At 33.8% G+C, this 24,029-nt stretch overlaps 3 protein-coding genes across 3 annotated transcripts; all 3 read left to right on the top strand.

The window, feature by feature from the left end:
- The first annotated feature begins 1,778 nt into the window (after positions 1-1,778).
- On the top strand, positions 1,779-4,403 carry LOC120213863 (protein PSK SIMULATOR 3-like). The gene is made up of 2 exons (XM_039211911.1): positions 1,779-3,986; positions 4,094-4,403. Exon 1 carries the CDS (start codon positions 2,051-2,053, stop codon positions 3,839-3,841), a length of 1,791 nt encoding a protein of 596 aa, XP_039067842.1. The 5' UTR covers positions 1,779-2,050; the 3' UTR covers positions 3,842-3,986; positions 4,094-4,403.
- A 542-nt stretch (positions 4,404-4,945) lies between these two features.
- Positions 4,946-8,274, top strand: LOC120213865 (bet1-like SNARE 1-2). The gene is made up of 6 exons (XM_039211913.1): positions 4,946-5,025; positions 6,082-6,238; positions 7,037-7,093; positions 7,187-7,246; positions 7,353-7,438; positions 8,030-8,274. Exons 1-6 carry the CDS (start codon positions 5,012-5,014, stop codon positions 8,052-8,054), a joined length of 399 nt encoding a protein of 132 aa, XP_039067844.1. The 5' UTR covers positions 4,946-5,011; the 3' UTR covers positions 8,055-8,274.
- Positions 8,275-11,752: 3,478 nt separating this feature from the next.
- On the top strand, positions 11,753-13,001 carry LOC120213864 (AT-hook motif nuclear-localized protein 20-like). Its single transcript, XM_039211912.1, has one exon. The coding sequence runs from the start codon at positions 12,123-12,125 to the stop codon at positions 12,939-12,941; it is 819 nt and encodes a 272-aa protein (XP_039067843.1). The 5' UTR covers positions 11,753-12,122; the 3' UTR covers positions 12,942-13,001.
- Positions 13,002-24,029: the final 11,028 nt, after the last annotated feature.

Here is a 24,029-nt window from a genome sequence, read left to right as displayed (position 1 = left end):
GAATTTATTTTCTGAGTTAAAATGCTACATTGATAGAAAAATAATACGAAAAATATAATAATTTTTTTCAAAAGTAGAGACCTGTGATTCTTTTTTGCTTTATTTTTTAAAAATAAAAATATTTATTTGTTAAAAAGAAAAAAGTTTTGAATACTCTAGAAAACTTTTTTCTTCATTCGGCAGGTTTTAACTGTTTTAGGCAAAATTATTTTTGAAAAAAAATATTATTCAAAAATTAATAATATACAGAGAAATATTTGTGTAAATTTATAGAGATATTTCTAATAATTTAGAAACATTTGCGTTAATCTACAGAGAGAGAAAAAGTTAATAAATTTACTGTTTTAAAAAAATAATAATGTACAGAGAAAATTAATAAAAATTAAAAAGGTTCAAATACTCTTAAAAACATTTGCGTTACCAAGTTCGAACACTCTAATTATATGCAATAATCGTTGGTGCTCGAACCAATAATCTTTAAAAATGACAATCATTCTTTGAATCATCGAGATAATTTGATTCATACTTACAATTTTCTCTTTACATATTAAAATAGTAATACAGAAAATTTTAAGTAAAGTATACAAATGGTCTCCGACTATAAATTATTGTTTTCTTAAGTCTTTGACTATTAAAAGTTATAAAATAATTCTCCGACTTAAAGTGTTGCTTTGTTAAGTCCCTCGACTATTAAAAGTTATAAAATGGTCACCCAATTATTCATTATGTTCCAAACTCGTCCTTTTCGTTAAAAAATAATGAAATTTTGAGTTGAATATTAACATGCTAATTGTGATATGATAAAAATATGATCATAAAATCTCAAACAACTGTCATATTTCAGTCATCACATTCGCGTCAAGCTCAGACGACAATCGATTTTTTTAACGAAAAAAGATGAATTTAGAACATAATGAATAAGTGAGTAACTATTTTATAACTTTTAATAGTCATAAAATTTAACAAAATAATACTCTACAATCTAATGATCATTTTATAACTTTTAATAGTAGGAGGAAACAAAACATCAAGCAACAAAGTGTCATATTTTTTCGAGGAAGATTCATTGATTAACGAAAAGGACCTTTAAACATTGATTGATTACTAAAAAGGTTTTACAATTTGATAGACTTTTGATTATTATATGAACCCAAATTCTCCCATTGCTTTGTCTTCATCAAGGATTATCCAATCAGAAATCGACACCTACGCGTATCGCCTTCGATCGGACTCTCGAATTAAAAAATTAATCAAAAAATACGAATGTTACATAAATGAAAGGGACATCCTACATTATCTTGTGCATGGAAAATGTTTAGATACATTCTCCGGTTATATTCCTTACACATTTAAAGAGAGTCCAAATCCAAACACAAACTTACAGGTGAAAAGCAGTGGAGTACGTAACGTATCTTCTCCACTACATTTTGTTTTCTTCCTACGTTGAATGGATAGGTTGAAAAAGAAGGTCCCCCAAAAGTATAAAGCTTAAGGGACCAAAATAGTAATTATACCATTTAATCAAGAGATACGAGTATATAAATTATTGAATCGAGATTGGAGAAGAAAGTGGGCCAATTTTCTCAACTTAATGTTCCTCTTCGACATGAATCACGTGACTTAGATACACCCTTAATATCTATGGTGCTTGAATCTGAGTCTTCAAAAAATAACAATAATTTTTTTATCACGAATGTATACTTACACAATGATCTTAATCTTTATATTACATCATCTTTCCTCTTTCCTAACATTTTGCATGGGGTTTAGGATAACGAAGGAGGGGAGGATGAAAATTTAAAAAAGGAAAAGTTTAGGGTTTTTCTTTTCTTTTTTTCTTTTCTAATCTCGGCAATGGCAGACATAAGTAAGTACTTTCAAAACTCCATTTTGAATGAAACTTAGAAGAGCAAAGTCATCTCCTTTTCCTTCAATTCTTCTGTTTGCAAAAACCCCATTTTGAATTCTCAACGAAATTCCTTTGTTCAAGCCTCTTGAAAACCCCCGAAGTCGGGATTTTTATTCACAGCTGCTCAAAGCTTTTTCAACAATGGTAGCAGAAACTTGGATACTCAAAATGGGAAACCAGGTCAGTTCAAATCTCAAACACGCCTTCCTCCTCGACCTCACTTCCAGAAAAAAGAAAACCCAGACCCACCCGGCTTCCAAAAGACACGAAACGATCGGAATCTTGTCTTTTGAAGTCGCCGGTGTCATGTCCAAAACCGTCCACTTCCACAAATCCCTGTCCGAGCCCGAGATCTCAAAGCTCAAATCCGAGATCTTGAAATCCCCAGGCATTTCAAACTTAATCTCAGCCGATGAAGATTACCTTCTTTCACTCGCTTTAGCTGAAAAACTAGATGAATTGAACAGGGTTGCCAATGTTGTGTCTAGGCTAGGCCAAAAATGTAACGAACCGGCTCTGCAAGGTTTCGAACATGTTTTTGGAGATATTACGAATGGGGTTATTGATGTTAGAGAATTGCGGTTTTTAGTTAAAAACATGGAGGGGATGGTTAGAAAACTGGAGAGGTATGTTAATTTGACTGCAAAGTTGTATAGTGAAATGGAGGTCCTGAATGAATTGGAACAGAGTACTAAGAAGTTTCAAGCAAACCCTCATGAGGAAAGTAAGAGAGCTTTCGAGCAGAAATTGATTTGGCAGAGACAAGATGTTAGGCATCTTAAGGATGTTTCACTTTGGAAGCAGACATTCGATAAGGTTGTCGAGCTGTTGGCTAGGACTGTTTGCACTATTTTTGCTAGGATTCTTGCTGTTTTTGGGGAATCTGCTTTGGGGAAAGATGGTGAATGTGGGAGGATCGGGCGGTTTTCGGATCGAGTAGAAGTTGTTTCTAGGCATTCGAAACAGAATCTCAGTAAGAGTAGTAGTGTCGGGAGTGATCAGCCGGGGAATGTATCGACTGGTGTGGTGGAGAAAAGGGGAGTGAGTTCAAAGAATCGGGGGATTGATTCGCGGAAGGGTGAAATTCGGTTGAGTAGGATGGAGGATATCAGTTTTCCTTGTGGGACTACTCCGGGGAGACTTTTCGTTGATTGCCTTAGTTTGAGTAGTTCAGCTTTGAGGCACGTTGATGATGATCGGAGTGTTGATTATGATGACCAAAGTAGACGGATTCCGGGTTGTTGTAGTATTGCAAATGAAGGGCTGAAGAGCGAACGGCCGAATCGATCTCCGCCCTTTTGTTTGGCCCATCTTAATGATCCTCTGAATGGAAATCACAAACAACCCAACTGTGGCGTGTTGAGTAATGCTCAATTTGGTCCTAAAAGTAGGTTAGCTTCATATGCTACACCATCCACCATTGGAGGTTCGGCTCTTGCCTTGCACTATGCTAACGTAATAATCGTCATCGAGAAGATGCTGCGGTACCCTCATTTGGTAGGTGAAGAAGCTCGAGACGATTTGTATCAGATGTTGCCAACAAGTTTGAGACTGTCTTTGAGGACTAATCTCAAGTCCTATGTCAAGAATTTGGCGATATACGATGCTCCGTTGGCTCATGATTGGAAAGAAACTCTGGACGGGATATTAGGCTGGCTCGCCCCACTGGCACATAACATGATCCGATGGCAAAGCGAGCGGAATTTCGAGCAGCAGCAAATCGTTACTCGGACTAACGTTCTCCTTCTCCAGACATTGTATTTTGCCGATAGGGAAAAGACCGAAGCAGCCATCTGTGAGCTTCTCGTGGGGTTGAATTATATATGTCGTTACGAACATCAGCAAAACGCGTTGTTGGATTGCGCTAGCAGTTTCGATTTCGAGGACTGCGTGGAGTGGCAATTGCAAAGCGGAAATTCTTATCTTAATTGATTACATTGTTGAAATTACCATGAATACATGTAGAGCCATGTAGGGTATTTTTCTTGATCCTCGTAGTCGCGTGAAGACGGACGGAGGTTCAACAAAATACTTACACATGAAAGGCGTTTCGTAATCGAAGCCTGAAGTATTGTAGGTATGGAAATTATTTCTTTCTGTTCATACTTTACTGGTTTCTTACGCGTACCTGTGTCCCCGTATACCGTAGACTAATGAAATCAATTCGGTCACATGATAATGCAGTGACTTATAGTTCTGTAGTTTGGATTGCCATTGTGAGGACTGATGGTGCATGATCGATGTTTCTTAGTCGAAATAGACATTTCATCGTATTCCTAGTTGTTTTCGGTTCGACATTTGGTTCGACTCGATGACACGAAGGGCTCGACAATAACTATAAAACTGGTGTTCCTGAAAAGTTAGCATCAAAGTAGCATGCTGTCCCTTAAAGGAAGGAGACAATGAAAGTGCCCGAAGCATGCACGAAGCATGGCATCATTGGTTTTAAGCACTCCTGGAATTTGCATTCTTTCTTTATTTATGTGGATCAATTCCAAAGTCCAATATATTCAACGTGTCTTGAGTTGATCGGTGTCGGTCCAACCGGTACTCGAATTCGTAAGCTCGTGGGTATCGATTTCCGACCAGTACTCGAATTTGCAAGCTCTAGAGTCTGCAATAGTTATAATGTCGACCGAATTAATAATCACTCGAACTCGAACCAAGCTGACCAATACAACCATTGATGATTCTGTTGAACCGGAATACGTTTCTCTTTGCTGTCATACAAAGGGTCTAGATCTGTCCGCAAATCCGACCTTATTTTTAAAAAATCGGATTACAATATGACATCATAGACAAAAAAATTTCTAAACCGATCTTATTTTATAATCATCCCATATTAAAAAAATAAAAATTATTAATATCATTGTTGATGAATGTACTAATTATTAATATCATATTATAAAAAAATCAAAATTCTAAACATAATTATATGATTATTGAATATAAAATTCTTAAGGTAATAAGTATGGGCTTCGATACTTATATAGTTGGGCTTTTTCAAGGACTATAAAACAGAAAAAAGAAATCCCTCTCAGTTAAAGATGTTGAAAATTTATTAGAACCAGAACCGGCGAGGAGAAGTGAAATTTTGAAGCGATGAATTATAGAAGGTTTGGTTCATGTAAATATGTGGATTTGATTCGATTTGTTTGCTGTTAATTTTGTATTTAGATTTACTCATATTGAATTTGTTATTTTTTCTTTTTTTTCCTTAATTTTTTGGAGTATTTTTAACATTAAATTGATGAATTCTTCGAGAATGTTGGAACCTTTTGAATTTAGAAATGGACATGGTCTTGTTTTTAGGGATTTCAGATTTCAGCATTGCTTTCGATGGTAACTTGGTTGATCTATTATGTTTTGGTGTTTTCCACTGTTTATTTAGATTTAATCCTGTTGGATTTGTTAGGTTTTTGTAGTTTCTTGGATTAATTTAAACATTAAAATGATGAATCACTCGAAAATGTTGGAAATCGACGAAATTAGCAACAGAAATGGTCCTTTTCCCTTTCGTGAAGGATTTTCATATTTCAGCTTTGCATTTATTTTTAGTTTGGTTTATCCCTTAGGTTTTTACATGGCGTCAAGGAATAATCCTCTCACAATCCTTATAAATAAATCGATATGTTAGTTGATTCGTTGAATTACTTGCCTATGATAAGAATTGCAATACTAGGATGAGTCTCTGCTTGAATTTTTGCAACTAAGAACACTCGTGGTCGATTTGATCTTTTTAGTTGACCTTTGAAGTTTCCTTCTGGTCAATCATTCATCAATGAAGTGTTACTCTTGGAAATGTTCTGAAAAGTCATAGTTGAGACTTCTTGTATTCTTAAACTGTTTTTAGATGTTAGTACTCCTTATCAAGATTCCCACATTGTTTTTTCAGTGTTGTGTTATCTTTTGGATGGACCTGATATCACTAACTTGTTTTTTTTGGTAACATCGATGATTTGCTTTTTCACCTTATTTTTTTGTAATTATGCTGACAGCTTCATTTGTTGCACCACAAGATAGTACTAGTACTATATGTACTAATTTTATATATGTAATATTCAACTCTGCATATTCTCTTACCTGATTTTTTATAGATTCATTTGATACTTTTATTTGTTATTTAGATTCATTTTTTTCTCTAAATTATGGCTGTGTAACTTATCGTACAGGGATCACCTCTCTTCAAAATCAGCTTTGTTTGATGGCCTTGATAATCTTGAAGAAGGTGGTCTCAGGGCTTCTTCATCTTTCTCTAATGACATTAAGGACCATGACAATGACAAGGCTATAGGGAGCTTGCATGACAGAGTTGCTTTTCTGAAAAGAGTATGTCCTTTCAAAGAGAGTTCACCTTGCTGTTTTATTGATTAGTCCCAACTTGTTAATTATTAAGAATATCTATCTAACCTTTGCATTCTTGTCAAGTTTTGGTGAATGGTCTTGTGGACATTGTTTGACTCTTGAATTTTATGGGGTTTGCATTTAGGACATGTCCAACTATGAGTTCCCGTATATAGCAATAGAATTAGCATGCATAAAAAGCCGGCTTCGCTTGCTCAAAAGAGTAGCAGTACAATAAAATTTAGAGAAAAAAAAAATCATAAGCCAGCTTCATGAAGCCCTTCGTTAGGCTTCCTTTCTTGAGAGCTCAAGCAGATTTGTTCAGAAAATCTATAGTGTGCAGTCTGTTATTTTGTGGGCTACTAATTATAGATTCTCAAGCATGAAAATGCCTGGGGAATGTATGTATTGGATAAATACTAAGTGAAACAATCAAGAGAATAGTAATTTTCCCTTCTTTTCTCCAAGCCACCCTGAAGCAGCATGGAAGTACCGAGATAAGTTATTGAGGGTGATACTAAGGTGTTGTATTTGAAGCTTAGTAACCCCTCAATGTTTATATGCAATGGCTATTTTATCTCTTTGCCATTGACACTAGTCAGCATAAAGTCTTCTATTTATTTGTGTATTTATGGGTCTGTGTTTGTGTGCCACAAGCCTTTTGCCAGCTGTGGACTTCTATTAATTTTTCTTCACTAAAACCAATCAGATGGTGGAAAGTGCCCTGAGATTTTAAGTTTACACTCTTTTGACTAACTACCAATATGCATAAATTCTTTACAGTTAACAGGTGATATACATGATGAAGTGGAGAGTCATAATCGTTTGCTCGACCGTATGGTATGTAATTGCAGTTGCTATTACCTAAACTTCAACCTTAGTGAAAAAGTCTTGTTTCTTTAGTTCATTATGTAAGTTTTTGGTTTAAATCAGGGCAATAGCATGGATGCTTCAAGGGGCATAATGTCTGGCACCATGGATCGGTTCCAGAAGGTATCTAAGCAAGATCTGCTCTTCTATTTTGGTTTCATGTTTGTTTAATTTTGATTTCTGTTGCTGCTAAAAATTGACTCAATAGTACGAGACTGCTACTCTATAGGTGTTTGAGAAGAGGTCCAGCAGGAGAATGTGTAAACTGGTGGCAGGCTTTGTGGTTTCTTTCCTAGTAATATACTATCTCTTTAGGTAAATGGCATATTTAGTTCTCAGATTTTTGTGGTTTAACATAGGCATTTTCATCTCTTTCGCTTTATCTGCTTTGAAGATGTTTATCTTAACAACGATTTAAGGTAATAAAGTTGATCGCATGATTGGTTGAAATTACTTGCCTCTAGTTATAGTTAGTAATGAAATTTAACGAGTTGGAACCTTTTCGTTTTTCATGTGATTAATTGCATCTTTGAATGTTGTAAGATCCTGAACGATTTTAACCTGAAATGGTATCATCAAGTCCGCACGATTGTTGGTACATTCTTGCCTAATTTATTTTTTTGACTAGGGGTAGGGGGTAGGGTATGTCCAAGGATTGAACCCGGGGTTAATGTCAACTGACGACTTGAATACGAGTTCGTTGCCTCTTCCCTGTAGTTCAGTTGACACACTCTTGCCTATTTGATTACAACAGTATATGTGCCGAAACAAAACTCTCCCCCTTTTTCATAAAATCACTAGGAAAACGTGTTTTTCTTCTTGCTCTGCGTTTTACATTGTAGATTTGAACATCATGAGTATGTCTTGAATGAATCTTTGCTGTTGCTGACAGTTTTCTGTATGCAGGATGCTGCGGTATGTCCATGGTTGAAGAACCAAAATTCATAGAAGTCGAGTCGGTCCGTATACAACAATATCTGTCTAGGCTCCGAAATTGTATTTCTTTTCTCGAGATTCCGATACTGATTGTCGTTGGATGCCCGTAAGAAATTACGAATCATTGTCCGACTTGTTTAAGGCAACCCCCACATGTGAATTTTGTAATGTTGATTTCAACAGACAATTTTTTGACCTAAAATGCAAAAAAAATGTGAATGAAACAGAGAAAATGTGAATGAAACAGAGAAAATGGAAAGGATTGGAATTTTTATAAACGGTACTTATATGAACCGGTGTCCATTGCAAGCATGATTTCTTTCCATCTCCTAATCAATAGCACTAGTACAATGTGTTTGGTATGAGGGAAAAGAGAAGGAAAATTTCGCTTTCTTTCCATCGTTTAGGAGTCGGGTCAAGTTTTTGGTGAACTTGATCCGACTTGAAAATATACCCTTCACTCGAAACTTGATCCGACCAAAATTTAAGGGGGGTTTCACCCGATTTGAACATGATCTAATTTTTTTTATATGAAACTCGAATCCGGCTTGACACAATTCGAAATAAATCTGTTAATAAAAATAGAAATTTAATTGAAAAAAATAATATATAAAGAGTTATTATTATAATTATTTCTAAATATATAAGGTAAATTTATATTATTTTTCGGGTCGAATTGAGTACTTTTTCACCTTAAATTCGAATTCGATCTGAACCGAACAAGTTTTCTAAGAAAATGATCCAAATCAGATTTTTTTTTTAAAAAAAAAGACTCGATCAATCGGAATTCATCGAGTTCGAATCTCGTACCTATCCCTAATCGTGTTCTTCATTTGACAGGAGAGAAGGAAAATGTTTTTGTTACACATTTCCTTCCCTCCCTCCAAATCCTATCCTAATGAAGTGAAAAAAAAAGTACTCTGATAATAAAACAATATTATATTTGATCCCTACAAAAATTCCAATTTGTTAGCCTTTATAGTTTAATATGATAAACACTTTAATTTAATTTTTTGTTGTCGCTTTTAATTACATCATGATTGATTGATATTACTGATTAACCGAGTGTCAATTGAGTTACATTCTGATTATTTTTAATTTAAACATTTAATAATATTTAAAAACTTAATAATTGTATTTGACTAAAACACCATATCTAGTTTGAGAAGGTATTATTGTACATCAATTTAAAGATATGCACTTTGGTAGCAAGCCATTGGTGCCCATTTAAAAAAAAACCCTAATCATATGAGCTTACCTCTGTGGTGTCAACTAAAAGGAAAATACATATTAGACCCAATAATAAAAACACTTTGCAATTTGCTCACTAAAAAAATTAAAGTATTTAGCTTCTTTATTCCGCTTAATGGGTATATTATTTTATGTAGGTTTACAGGAAAAAGGCTTGAGGCCATAAACCACTAGGACTTTCTCTAGGACCCCTCTTTCAAACTTTGTAATTTTATTACTATTTTGGATTAATTGCGCTAGACATCCTCGAGCTATATCCTTAGTTTTAAATTGGTTTTTGGAACTTTGAAAATGTTTTAATTGGATTCTAATAGTATCGATATGTGTCAACTAGGTCATTCTCTCAATGTAAATAACAATAAATGCCAACTCGAACTTGACATGAAACAAATTTTAAATCAAGGATGGACCTAAGACTTTATGTTAGTGACGAATTTATAAAATTTTAAAGAGGGCTAACTTATAAATTTTTGGGGACAAAAATATACCATCAATAAAAAAATACAAATAAACTAAATGGAGTTGGTTCAAGTGGTAAGCAGCTTGATTCCGCTTAAGTAATTCTTGAGTCCGAGCCCTTGTGAATACAGAAAATCCTCGCTGGGAGACTCACCCACCAAAGCAAGCCTTGAGTCCGAGTCATTGTGAATGCGTAAAATCCTTGTAAAAAATAATTAATATAGTATTAGTATTTTTAAACATTTAATTAAAATATTTTTAAATAAATTACGCGTTTAGTACTTAAATTCTCGTTTGTTCCCTTACCCCGTGCTCCCCACCTTCCCACGCGCACGCCACCCACGAAACCCTAATTTCCAAGCACACCCCATTTTTACCATTATATTACCAAAAGACTAAGAAAGTTTTAATTTCATCCAAATAAAATATTTTATATAAAAATATATTTATTAAATTTTATATTGAATGATCACTGATGAAAAGGTAAAACAATATATACAATTTTATGTTTGATATTTAAATAATAATTTTAAAATATTTTATTTAAAGATTATAAAAAGAAAAATCATAATTATAATAATATTTATTATCACTCTAAAAAATAAATATTTCGATCTTTATGCGATTGAATTCGTATCATTCAATGACTGTAAATATAATACAGATAAAATCGACTTGAATATACAATAATAATTTATAAAATATCATTTTGGTCCATGTATCATTGTTATATTGTATAATATATAGTTTAAGAGTACATAGATGAAAAAATAATGAAAATAACTTTTTTAGTGTTAGATAATTGTATAAGGTTCGACTTAATACGAAATCAAGCTAAACCATTAAATAAAGAAAAACAGCTCTTAACTAGGGATGGCAATGGGTTGGGTTGGGTCGGGTCGGGTTTTTGGGCCACCCGACCCGACTCGAGAAGAAAGGGTCCTTAACCCGTGACCCGACCCGACAAATTTAAGGTTTCACCCGACCCGACCCGAATATATGACTTAAAAATTCGACCCGACCCGAAATAATAAAAAAATATTTTTATTCAATAAAAATAGTGACTTAATTGAAAAAAATTATATATAGAGGAGTATTATTATAATTATCCCTAAATATATAGGGTAAAATTATATATATTTTTCGGGTCGGGTCGGGTCGGATTTTTCCACCCTAAACCCGACCCGAACAGTGCATTAAAAAAAACGACTCGAACTCGAAATTTTTTTAAAAAAATCCGACCCGATCGGGTTCAGGTTGAGTTGCCATCCCTATTCTTAACATAATTTTTTGGGTAAATAATACAAATGATTTCTGACTATAGGGTGTTGATTTATTAAGTCTTTCAACTATTAAAAGTTACAAAATGATCCTTTGACTATGGAGCATTGCTTTGTTGAGTCCCTCAACTATTAAAAGTTATAAAATGGTCACCCGACTATTCATAATGTTATGTTCCAGACTCATCATTTTCAGTTAAAAAATTTACGGTTGTTTAAGCTGGATATTAACATGATGATTGAGATATGATAGTCGTTTAAGATCAAATTTTATCATATCACAATCAACAAGTTAACGTTCAGCCATAATTAATATCATCCATTTTTTAACAGAGAAATATGAGTTTGGAACATAATGAAGAGTCGATTGATCATTTTGTAACTTTTAATAATAAAATGACTCAACAAACAACACTTTATAATCAAATAACTATTTTTTAACTTTTAATAGTTGAAAGACTTCATAAAACAGTAACATATAATCTGGTACCATTTGCTCTCTTTACCCTTAAAAAAAATAACACACGCACCTAATAACACCCCAAATGAAAACACAACACAGTTTTCAACCGAGACGGGAAGAAAATAACATTTGATCCAATATTGTCTTAAGTTATTGTAATAATATTTTCTTTTTCTCCTTCTCTTCTTTTAAATACTGCAAATTTTTAATATATCTCACTGCTTTACTTTATTCTTTCTCTTTCCTTCTCTCTATCTCTCTCTCTCTAGTCTCTCTTTCTTTGTGTTTGATGCTATCAAGGGTTCTTTGATTTTCAACAAACAAATTCTGGGTCGTTGATCTTTTTGATTCATCATCATCACACAGCTTATTTTGGTTCTCTTCTAGCTTTACGTACTTGATTCCCAGTTTGAGATTTGCATCTAATTCTCTTTTTTCCCTACAACTTTGTTTTATGCTTCAAACCCTATTTTTCTTCTTGTTGAATTTATCTCTCTGATCTCAAACTTTGATTCCCAGTTTTTGTGTTTGTGTTGTTCTTTGTTTGTTGAATTCGATTTTCAAAAAGCTGGCGAATCCTTGGTGGGCTAATCAGGTGAGTCTACCGGGCATGGAGCCGGCAGGCAACTCACCAGCCTTGAACAAACGTGACCTCGAAATCTCCATGAACGACGCAAGCAAGAATAGAGGGGGTGAAGATGAAGATAGAGACACCGGTGGTGACGAGCCTAGAGAAGGAGCGGTCGAGGTCGGTAACCGAAGACCTCGAGGCCGTCCTCCGGGCTCAAAAAACAAGCCTAAACCGCCTATTTTCGTTACCAGGGACAGCCCCAACGCGCTCCGTAGTCATGTCATGGAAGTAGCGAGCGGTACCGATGTAGCCGAAAGCATAGCGCAATTCGCTCGGAGACGACAACGCGGGGTTTGCGTGCTCAGCGCAAGCGGCTCGGTCGCAAACGTTACCCTAAGACAACCGGCGGCACTCGGCGCAGTGGTTGCTCTTCATGGAAGGTTCGAAATTTTGTCTCTAACCGGGGCTTTTCTCCCTGGACCGGCTCCTCCCGGCTCGACGGGTGTCACCATATACCTAGCCGGCGGTCAAGGACAAGTTGTTGGAGGCAGTGTCGTAGGTTCACTTATCGCAGCCGGTCCAGTTATGGTCATCGCGGCGACGTTTTCCAACGCAACTTACGAAAGATTGCCTTTAGAAGACGAGGAAGAAGTCATCAGCGCCGGCCACGGAGCACAGATCCAAGGCGGAGGAGGAACCGATTCACCGCCGGCAATCGGAAGTAGCGGCGGCCCACACACGGGCATGCCGGATCCATCTTCACTTCCAATATACAACTTGCCCCCTAACCTACTCTCCAATGGAGGGCAACTAGGGCATGAACCCTACGCTTGGGCGCATGGGAGACCACCTTACTAGTAAATTGGAAGTACCATCTTCCATATATAAAATTCGAGAGCGAGTCTTAATTTCGGGTTTGTGCAATTTGTATTTAAAGATAAACGACTATGGGTGATTTTCATTGTATATTAAACCCTCTTTCCCTATGCTTTTATGTTTGCAATAATGCATAAAATATGATCTCAGAGACTTCCTCTTTTTTCAAATTGTTTATTCAGTGCAACTTTATAAACATCATGCTGCAGTCTATAATATTTAGGGTTTAAGTTTTAAAAAAATAACTTTAGTGACTGAAAATACTTTATAATATACGATTTTAATCAACTTTTTTTTGGATTTGTAAAAATAACCAACAAATCCGCAACGCGAACTCTTATTTCGCAACACAGTTTTCAAATTCGTAACTCGAACATGGAAATTTTCGCAAAGCTAAATATCGATATAGGTAAACACAACTATTCGCAACGCGAATTTCACAAATCGAATTCGCCAATTTCGCAACTCAATTACCAATATAGGTAAAAACAGTAGAAAAAATCTGGTAAAAAATCCGAATTCGACAATTTGAAAACTGAGTTGCGAATTTGACAAATTCGTGTTGTGAAATGTAAAATCTCGCCTCTTAAAGAAAAAAATTAAAGGACATAAAATACACTGGAGTGGTTTTCAACCTGGGACATCCAGTTGCTAAGTCCACGTATGAATCACTTAGTTAAACATACGCATGTAAATGAATTGAACAAACACAAATGAGAGTATGTTCATGCTCGTTCGTTCGTTTAACTTTAACCAAACAAACGAACTGTCAGAATGATTTTTTCTTTAAGAGGCGAGATTTTACATTTCACAACACGAATTTGCCAAATTCGCAACTCAGTTTTCAAATTGACGAATTCGGATTTTTTCTACCGTGTTTACCTATATCGGTAATTTAGTTGTGAAATTGGCGAATTCGATATGGGAAATTCGCGTTGAGAAAATGAAATTCGCATTGCGAATAGTTGTGTTTACCTATGTCGGTAATTAGTGTTGCGAAAACGAAATTTGCATTGCGAAAATTTCTATGTTCGAGTTGCGAAATTGGAGTTCGTGTTGCGCATTTGAAATCGAGTTGCGATTTTGTTGGTTATTTTTGCAAATCCAAAAAAAGTTGGTTAAAATCGTATATTATAAAGCATTTTCGATCACTGAAGTTATTTTCTCAAAAAAAATAAAGGGTTTTTACCTTAAAACATTCCCATCTTGTATTTGTTTTTCAACTGCACCAAGGTCAGTATATAGTGTCACTTTTAACGGCGTTTCTTGCGATGCTCATATTAATATCGGGAGAGTTTTTAGCGATGTTTAAAAACGTTGTTATAAAGCTAAAAAGCATCGCTAAAAACATGTTTATGGTGTAATGGCTCTTTAATAGCCCACATGCCTGAACTAAGCAAAGCAACTTCTTCCTTTGGGAGTAGGCTCTTTTGTGTTTGCCATTTTTTTATTTAATAACTAGACCATTCCTTTACTTCCCCCATCCTTCAGCATGGGTCTTGTATCCTTGTAACTAGCTTAACACTTTAATATTATACCACAGCTCGAAATTTATAGTAATTAATTGATGAGATAATTTTATTTAATTTAATGTATAAATGTTTTTACTATTTAAGTTTTTGTTTGAAAATCAATGATCGGGTCGCATATTACAAATAATTCCAAAAATGTATAGGTGATTTGTTCAATAAATTATTGTCTGAACTGAATTAATAAACAATCTTTAATGAAATTCATTCATAAATAGTTTATGAAAAGATAATTTTTATGTATTCGATCACCGATTCTAACATATTATCAAAATTTATCACATGACTTTGATATCAAACAAAGGTGATTTGCTTCACTCAAAACAGTTATCTTCTAATGACTTTGATTAATTAGTTGATTTTGAATTCTATACTAATTAAATATTACGTCATTACTATCTTATGAGTAGAATAAAATATATTTATAAAAGTGAATGAATATAAGTGGAGTAGTAAAGGATTTGTATAATATATATATATATATATTTAAATATAAAATTTCATTTACAAATTGAAGAGATTTAATACGAATAAATCATGTTTATTGGGTACTCTTATGAGTGTAAGTATTTTCGGAACGAAGTCAAGATTAAATATTAAGAGGGATAAAGTGCTTAATTTCAAAACAATAATAATAAAATTTTATTATATACTTAATCTATAAATATGAGGGGACAAAAATTTGATTTTACTTCAATTTAAATAATAAGGACCTAAAATGCTATTAAACCAAAAATTTTGGGAGGGACAAGAGCCCCTTCCACTCCCTATATAGCATCGTCCCGAAGTATTATCTAAGTGCTTAAATAATATTAATCTTTAATTCAAAAAGTTTTAGATTCTCTCCAAGAATGATTAGCGAAAACACCCAAGAAGAACAAAGAGCTACAAAGAAAGTAAAGAACAGAGAAACAGTAATGGAGGAAAATAACCCAAATCAGCCAGTAGATAATATGCAAACTGAAGAAGGAATACAAGAAGTTAATGAAGCAAACAAGAACTCTCCTAAGAATCCAAGAAAAGTTTCGTATGCAGCTATGGTGACCAATGGAACGAGTTTCAATAAAAATCCTCCCGTCAAGATGCCCGAAGAAGAAATAATCTTTCAAGAAGGTGATATCACTATGGATAACTCTGGAGATTTTCCAAGGATAGGTTTCTCTAAAAGAATCCATGACCTGATAGATAACAATATGAAGCAGGTTATTATTACCCGATTACTGGGAAAGAAGATTGGGTACAAGGCTCTGATTAATAGAATATATGCTTTATGGAATCCGATAGGAAATTTCAACTTGATCGATCTTGATAATGATTACTTTTTAGTAAAGTTTGAAAATCTGGAGGATTATACAAGAGTACTTACTGATGGTCCTTGGATGATCTATGGAAGTTATCTAACGGTTCAACCATGGTCAAGGAATTTTTCAACATCAGAGAAACACCCTTCACATGTCATTGCGTGGTTGCGACTACCTGGGTTACCCTACAGGTATTATAATACAATGCTGATTAGAACGATTGCAAACACCATTGGAAGAGTCATCAAGATTTATTATAATACCAAAATTGGAGAGAGGAAAATTTGCCAGAGTTGTTGTGGTTATTAACCTTAACAAACCTCTTATTCCATGCGTAGGAATTGATGATTTCATCTAAAAGATTGAGTATGAAGGACTACAACAGATATGTTTTAATTGTGGTACATATGGTCATGCTAAAGAAACCTGTCAGACAAATTAGCAGGTTAAACAGATGGAAATTACAAGTAATAATCATGATATTGGAGCACAATCAATGAGTGATAAAAACAATGAAAACTATTTCAGTCCGTGGATGGTGGTTCAACCAAGAGGAAAAAACAGTAAAAATCAAAGATTCCAAAACAAAAACGAAGTGGAAAAAACATAAAACCAGGGATCTAGATTTAAGCTGATCCAAGAAGAAACTTTGGAGAAATAACCCAACAGTAATAATAATAATCACCAACCTATGAATAAGGAAAGGGGTTTGCATAAAGAGATCACAGAACCAAACACATCTATAAACCAGAGAAAAAATAAAATAAATGACGGGAGAACTTTGAGCAACATGGATTCTGCAGCACAAGAAGAGGGAAGTACTAAACAAATTCATAATAGAGATGTTTCAACTAATGCTGGAAGAAACCACAACAATTTAATTGAGGTTCTTATTATGGAATAAGAAATGAAAATGGGTCATAAACATACCAGGGAACAGAATATTGGAGGAATTCAAATCACTGCTAAGGAGAATGCTCAAATCAAGGAATACATACCAAAGTTGGGAACAGGAAACCACACAGCTATATCAATTCAAGAAAAAGACTATAACTGCAGCCAAACATCTAGATGGAACTTTAAAAAGAAACCTAGTCTTATCTCCCAGATTACGAATAAAGGTTTGAAAGTTAGGAAAACCAGTAAACCTATCACTCCTAATGCTCCATTACTCACTAAATGGATCCAAAATAACAACATGAATACTGAAAATTTAGGCCCACCTGATACTAATAGTCTCACTACCAAGCAGACCCAACCTGAGAAGCAAACTAATCAGAGTCAGACTTAAGAAATGAATCAGAAGGGAAAGGAACAAGCAGTTGGTATTACTTCTCTTTCTCAAGATTAATGAATATCATGTTCTGGAATACCCAAGGAGTTATCAAACCCTCCTTTAGAAGACATTTCAAGGATTGTGTGAATATTTACAAACCTAAGATCATAACTCTTATGGAGACCCACATTAGCGGGAGTAAAGCAGATAGAATCATTAATAATATGGGTTATAACAGTTCTTTCATAATAGAAGCACAAGGACACAGTGGTGGTATTTGGGTTTTATGGGATAATTCGGTGGATGTTAAGATTCTTAATGTTTCTAATCAATATATTCATGCTAAGTTCAGAGATATTAATAGTAGCTATTGGGAATACTTTACTGCAGTTTATGCTAGCCCTAATCCTAATATTAGAAGTAAGTTGTGAGAGTTTTTGTCAAAGTTGAACCCTAATAATAATACTCCTTGGATATTAGGAGGTGACTTTAATTGCATTCTAAGAGCTGAGGAAAGAATTGGTGGAAGTAACCGATATAGAGCTGGAAGTAAACTCTTTCAAGAATTCATATTCAACAATGAGTTATTAGATATTAATTATCAAGGAGATAAGTTTACTTGGCAAAGAGGTAACCTTTGGCAAAGACTCGACCGTTGCTTGATGAACATGAAATAGCTGGAGTTATTCCCTTATACTAGAGTGCAACATCTTGACCGAATTGGTTCAGATCACTGTCCCCTCCTCCTAAATACTGATCAATCCTCCAATGATAACAAGAATAAACCTTTTAGATTCCTGGGTACTTGGATGGAGCACCCGGAGTTTGAAAATTTATTGAAATCATAATGGGTTAAGCACAATGATTTATTAGAAAGACTCAATCAAATCAAGGAAAGCCTAGGAGTTTGGAATAGAGAAACCTTTGGAAGCATCAACAAAAAGAAGAAAAGAATTATCTCGAGCTTGAAAGGTATTGATAAGGCCCTACGAAAATACAACTCGTCCAGACTGTCCAACATTGAATCCGAGCTAAAGATTAAACTTGATACTATATTGAGACATGAGGAACTTCTCTGGGCTCAAAGGGGGAGATGTAATTGGATTACTCATGGTGACAAAAACACGAAATACTTCCATTCCTATGCAATTGCGAAAGGCAGAAGGAAACAAATTACAACTCTTAAAATTGAATCGGAGGTTTGGTGTGATGAACAAGAAATTTTGAAGAAGCATGTTAAAGAATTCTATGAGAAGCTATTCACTAGGGATCTGTTGATCAATCAAAATCTGGATGATCAAATACTTTTCCCTGAGCTGAAAAAAGATCAATGGGATTGGTTGGATAAATCATTTGACAACAAAGAGATTAAAGAGGCTTTATTCAGCATGGGTCCTCTCAAAGCTCCCGGATTAGATGGCTTTCATGCTACCTTCTACCAAAATAACTGGGATACGGTTGGGGAAAAAGTTTGCCACGTAGTCAATCAATGCCTTAATGGAGGTCAGTTCAATGAAGAGATAAACAAAACGAGTTTGGTTTTAATTCCTAAGGTTGATAATCCTGAAAGAATTACTCAGTTCAGACCCATTAGCCTTTGCCAAGTTATATACAAAATTATTACGAAAGTTATAGCTAATCGCCTTAAACCTATTCTTCCTACTGTCATCTCAAATAGTCAAACAAGTTTCGTCCCAGGAAGGGTGATTACTGATAATATCATTCTCACTCAAGAGGTAATTCATTCCATAAAGAAGAAGAAAGGAAGGAAATGATGGATCGCCATAAAAATTGATCTTGAAAAAGCCTATGACAGACTGGACTGGAATTTTATTAAGAATACTATGGAGAAATTGGGACTGCCTAATAGGATGATGAGTACTATAATGAACTGCATAAGTTCTACAACTATTCAGATAAATTGGAATGGTGAACTTATCGAGCCTTTCAAGTCTTCTAGAGGAATCAGTCAGGGAGACCCTTTATCGCCTTACATCTTTGTTATCTGCATGAAAAGATTAGCACAAAAAATTACTTTAGTTGTAAAAGATAGAAGCTGGAAACCTATTAATCTTTCTAAAAATGGTCCTAATATTTCTCACATTTTCTTTGCAGATGATCTATTGCTGTTTGCAGAAGCTGATAATTCTCAAATTGAAGTTATTCAAAATACTCTAAACAAATTCTGTTTTAACTCAGGGCAGAAAGTCAACCTGCAAAAATCTAGCATTTACTTCTCCAAAAATGTTGATGCCCAAACCAGAAAATACATTACAAATAAGCTAAATATTAAGGAAGTGGATAATCTTGGAATATACCTAGAAGTTCCTATACTGCACAACCGAATCAAAAGACAAACTTACAGGATGGAAAGCTAAAGCACTCTCTCTGGCAGGAAGAATTATGCTTGCCAAATCGATTATTTCTTCAATTCCTGTATATACTATGCAAGCAATTCTAATTCCCAAAGGAGTATGCATTGAGCTGGAAAGACTTACAAGGAATTTCATCTGGGTAAATACGAATGAACAAAAAGGATTACGTCTTGTGAACTGGAACACACTCTGCAAACCTGTAAAATGAGGAGGACAAGGATTAAAGAATTTAAGAAGCTAAAATAATGCTTTTATTTTTAAACTTGCTTATAAACTTATTAACATATCTGATCTTCTGTGGGTGCAGGTGATGAGAAGCAAGTACAAAATGAATGACGTCTTACCTAAAGAACTACAAAAAAGAGGTGGATCAAAACTATGGAATCAGATATGTTCTTTATGGCCTGATTTTAAAGAGAACATATACTAGAATATCAGTAATGGAAAACATGTGAAATTCTGGCATGACAAGTGGTTAGACAGTAAAGAGCCACTTTCAAGATTATGCAATAATCCAAGGGAAGTTGAAAATGATAAGTCAACAGTGAAGGATATGATCAACCAATACGGGACCTGGAATTGGAACAGAATGACAAAATTTCTCCCGGATCAAGCTCTCAATATGATGAAAGCTACACCGCCTCCAGTGAATGAGATCCTGACTGACTCTCCAGGTTGGAGCCTCTCGGAAAAAAAGAGAATTCTCGGTGAAATCTGCATACAATTGGATAGAAAAGATGAATAGCAATTTGGATGGAAAAATTTGAAGAAGTATTGCCAAACATAAAAACATACCCAGGGTCAAAACATTCTTATGGGTGATCGAAGGAAACAAAGTCCTGACCAACTCGGAAAGAAAACGAAGACACATGACGATGGGTGAGAGTTGCCCTATGTGTGGATACGAAACAGAAGATATCAATCACACACTGAGACTCTGTCCTAAAGCCATAACTATCTGGGCAGAATTGATCGATCATAGGATAATGGATAGATTCCTAAGCAAGAATATGGAGGATTGGGTTATTGAAAATCTTGAAGCGAAACAAGCACCAAATGGAAGAATGAAAAATTGGCCGACTTTGTTTAGTTCTATTATTTGGTTCATCTGGAAGAGAAGAAATCATGTTGTTTTCGATTCTGAAATGATTAAGAGAGATACTATCATCCAGCAAGCTTATAGGCTTACACAGGAGGTTGAAAAATCGGAAGCCCTTAAACTTGGGAATAATTAAACCAGAAGGAATAACCAGTACCGATGGCAAAAACCAGAGATTACTTATTGTAAAGTAAACACTGATGGGTCTAGAAACCCGAATAATGGAGATGCAACTTGTGGAATAGTAGCTAGAAACTATAAGGGTAACTGGATCTGGGGATTTGGCAGGAAAATAGGTAAATGTACCTTATTGGAAGCAAAACTCTGGGGAATTCACAAAGGTTTAAAAATGGCGTGGATGAAAGGAGATAGGAAAATAATATTGGAATCGGATAATAAGGAAGTAGTAAATCTGATAAACAATGGTTCCACCGAACGAAAATACCCAACTATCCTTCAACACATAGACATTCTGATCAAAAGAAATTGGGAGGCAAAGATTCAGAACATACCGAAAGAGGCCAACCGCGTCGCAGATTTCATGGCCAAACTAATGAGGAACCAGCAAGCAGAAACAATCTTTCTGCACATTTACCCTAAGGAAGCTGAAGAGCTAATTAGAGCAGATACAACGGACTTCTAAGAGGCCCATTCTCCTGTATTAAACCAAAAAAAATATTATTAATCTTTAAACATTATCTAATGCATCTTCAAATCATTTAGAAATCATTTAGATATGTAATTTATTTATATGGGATAAGATGCTAACTATCTTATATAAAAATAATATTGAATGTATAGTTCAATTGAAAGAATGATACATTAAAGGACACAAAACGAAACATATTTTCTGAAAACAAATTCTCTCGTGATCTTTAGAAGAATATTAATATTAATAAGATCTTATGTGACGTTATCGTGAGGAGACATAAATACGTGTTTTATTCTTTTTTCTTAATCGATATTTTATCTCACTAGATCTTTGTAAGGTTTTTAACCTAGCAACATATTGTACGTATTAAATGTTAATATAAACCCTGAATAAGACACGTGATAATATTAAAATTTCGTTTATGGAATATATTTCACCTAATGCATATACTATGATAAAAAAAAAGGACTCTAATCAAAATGTTTTAAGATAATGTCCTATTAACACACTCGAAGGATCATATAAAGGTGTATATAAAACATGTCAAAAAAACATGAAGGCCCCTCTTCACATGAATTCACATGTCACACTTAATAATCCTTAATAAAAAAGGTTACCCTAATTTTAACAACTTGGGCACATCATTCCAACACTAAAGTCACGACATCAAATGGACCCCATCTTTATGCAATAATTACATTATTAAAAAATAAATTTAGATTAATTAATTTATAACCCAAAGAACCAATTAAAACAAATATATTATCCTTTTTGTTCCATTAGCCTGTCCAAATGTTGGCACCCTGCCACTTGTTGCTCACGCACTGGGAGGGTGAGCTTCTTTTAGCCAAATTTGCTTAATTTTAATTAATATGGTTGGTTTTAGTGGTAAGTATCTTGATATCGTTTAAGTTATTGTAAATGTGAAAAATATATGTTAGAAGACTCACCTACCAAAATTAAACTACGACTCGGGCAAATCTTCATTAGTTAAAATAAAGTTTTGAGAATCAAGAAAAAGAAAAGAAAGAAAGCTTAATTTTTAAATAAAAAAGGATCCACTACTCAATTCTTTGCATTAATGAAATGTGGACCATCAAAATATTTTAATGTATTAATTAAATGATTAAATATAATATAAGGTTTAAGTCGTGGGGTAATAGCAAACATCATTCAAGAGAAGTCCATGTTTGATGCTGAAATTGAATGCCACCAATTCCCTTTGTCGTGGAGTACACGTCATCCTTTTGGAGCCTATGAATCAAAAGTTTTTTAACCTACTTTAATTTGGGAAGAGATTATTTTTTTAGTCCTGAATTTGGTAATTTATGTTTATTTGGTCCTTAAATTTTTGTGTAAACTAAGTATTTAGTACCTAAACTTTCATTTTTTTCAAAATCATACCTAATGTTTAGTTTTTGTTTTATTTTAATACTATGTCGTTAAAAACTTAACACATTTAATACTTAAACTATCAGTTTTGGTCCGTTTCACTACCTAAACTTTCAATTTTTTTCAAAAACTTAATGTTAAATTTTGCACTGGATATAAAAATGAAACAAAAACTAAACTTAATGTATGGTTTTGAAAAATTGAAAATTTAGGTACTAAGACGAACCAAAACTGACAGTTTAGGTACTAAAAGCATAATTTACCCTAATTGTTTTTAGTTCTTTTGACGATGGTGTGATATTTTGATATTCATATAATTAAAAAGATGAAAAATGGGTTAGAATCGAAGTTAATGTGGACCAAATTGAAAAATAAATTATCAAATTTAGAAATTAAAAACCATTTATTTCATTTATTTTAAAGATCAATTGGTTCATATAATATCAAACCTAAGAAAAAAAATACAAGCATAGTAAGGAGGATTGTTTTGTTTTTCCCCCTAAAAATTCCTATATCTAAACTCGTGCACCCATGCAGATTACACTATTTGAAATCGGGCCATTAAAGGAGAACGAAATTCTTTTAATCACTGAGACTACTCTAAGAGTTCTAATTTTTTTCCGGCAAATATAATTTTATTAAGAATTTAAACAGACAAACTTGAAATATATAGAATTATTTATTTAATTCAATCTTTTGCAGCTCAGATAATTTATTTATTTTATAGTAATAATTAATAAAATGTAAGAGTTGTTGAAAAATAGTGTCAAATGTTAATAAATTAATGGCTTGCATGGTAAACATGTATTATTAAATTTATTATTACCAATATTTAATAAGTTCCGTAAACGATGAAACTATCCAATATTTTAATAAAAATAATAAATATTTTATATTTTATAATTCAAAGATTCGAAGTTGGAAGTTGAAAATACAGCGTTGAATATATAATTAATTAGAAATTGTGCAGCTTTCCAAAATTTCAGCAAATTTGATTAGCACTGATAATTACACTTTTTAATATTGTATTTTTATAAATATAATATTAAGTGCTCCAGTTCACCAGCAGATAGCTTTGACTTCACCTATTAATTAACGACAATTTAGTTTTATATAGTATATGCCATTTATATTTAAATATTTTGAATTTAAAATTATTATAAAATAATGCCATTTAAATTTGAAATAATTTGAATTTAAAATTATTATAAAATAAAATGAGGTTATATATATATATATAAGCGTCGCATGTTTTTATTCGTTTAATTCTTCTATTTCTAGGATAAAGTATACAAATGGTCCCTCGACTATAGAATATTGCTTTTATGACGTCTCTAAACTATTAGAAGTTACAAAATGATCATTTGATTATAGAATGTTGCTTTGTTAAGTCCCTCGACTAATAAAAGTTACAAATGGTCACCCGACTATTCATTATGTTTCAAA

The sequence above is a fragment of the Hibiscus syriacus genome, unplaced genomic scaffold (assembly GCF_006381635.1).
Source record: "Hibiscus syriacus cultivar Baekdansim isolate YM2019G1 unplaced genomic scaffold, ASM638163v2 tig00110044_pilon, whole genome shotgun sequence".
Taxonomy (NCBI): Eukaryota; Viridiplantae; Streptophyta; class Magnoliopsida; order Malvales; family Malvaceae; genus Hibiscus; species Hibiscus syriacus.
Note: the sequence above shows the minus strand (reverse complement) of the source record. Positions and strands in the feature narration are given on the sequence as shown.

Excerpts from the sequence above, each read along its gene's own strand:
- LOC120213863 (XM_039211911.1), top strand. The coding sequence starts at position 2,051 with ATGGTAGCAGAAACTTGGATACTCAAAATGGGAAACCAGGTCAGTTCA.
- LOC120213865 (XM_039211913.1), top strand. Across the intron at positions 6,239-7,036 it reads GAGTTGCTTTTCTGAAAAGA|TTAACAGGTGATATACATGA; the intron begins GTATGTCCTTTC and ends AATTCTTTACAG. Across the intron at positions 7,439-8,029 it reads GTAATATACTATCTCTTTAG|GATGCTGCGGTATGTCCATG; the intron begins GTAAATGGCATA and ends TTCTGTATGCAG.
- LOC120213864 (XM_039211912.1), top strand. The coding sequence starts at position 12,123 with ATGGAGCCGGCAGGCAACTCACCAGCCTTGAACAAACGTGACCTCGAA.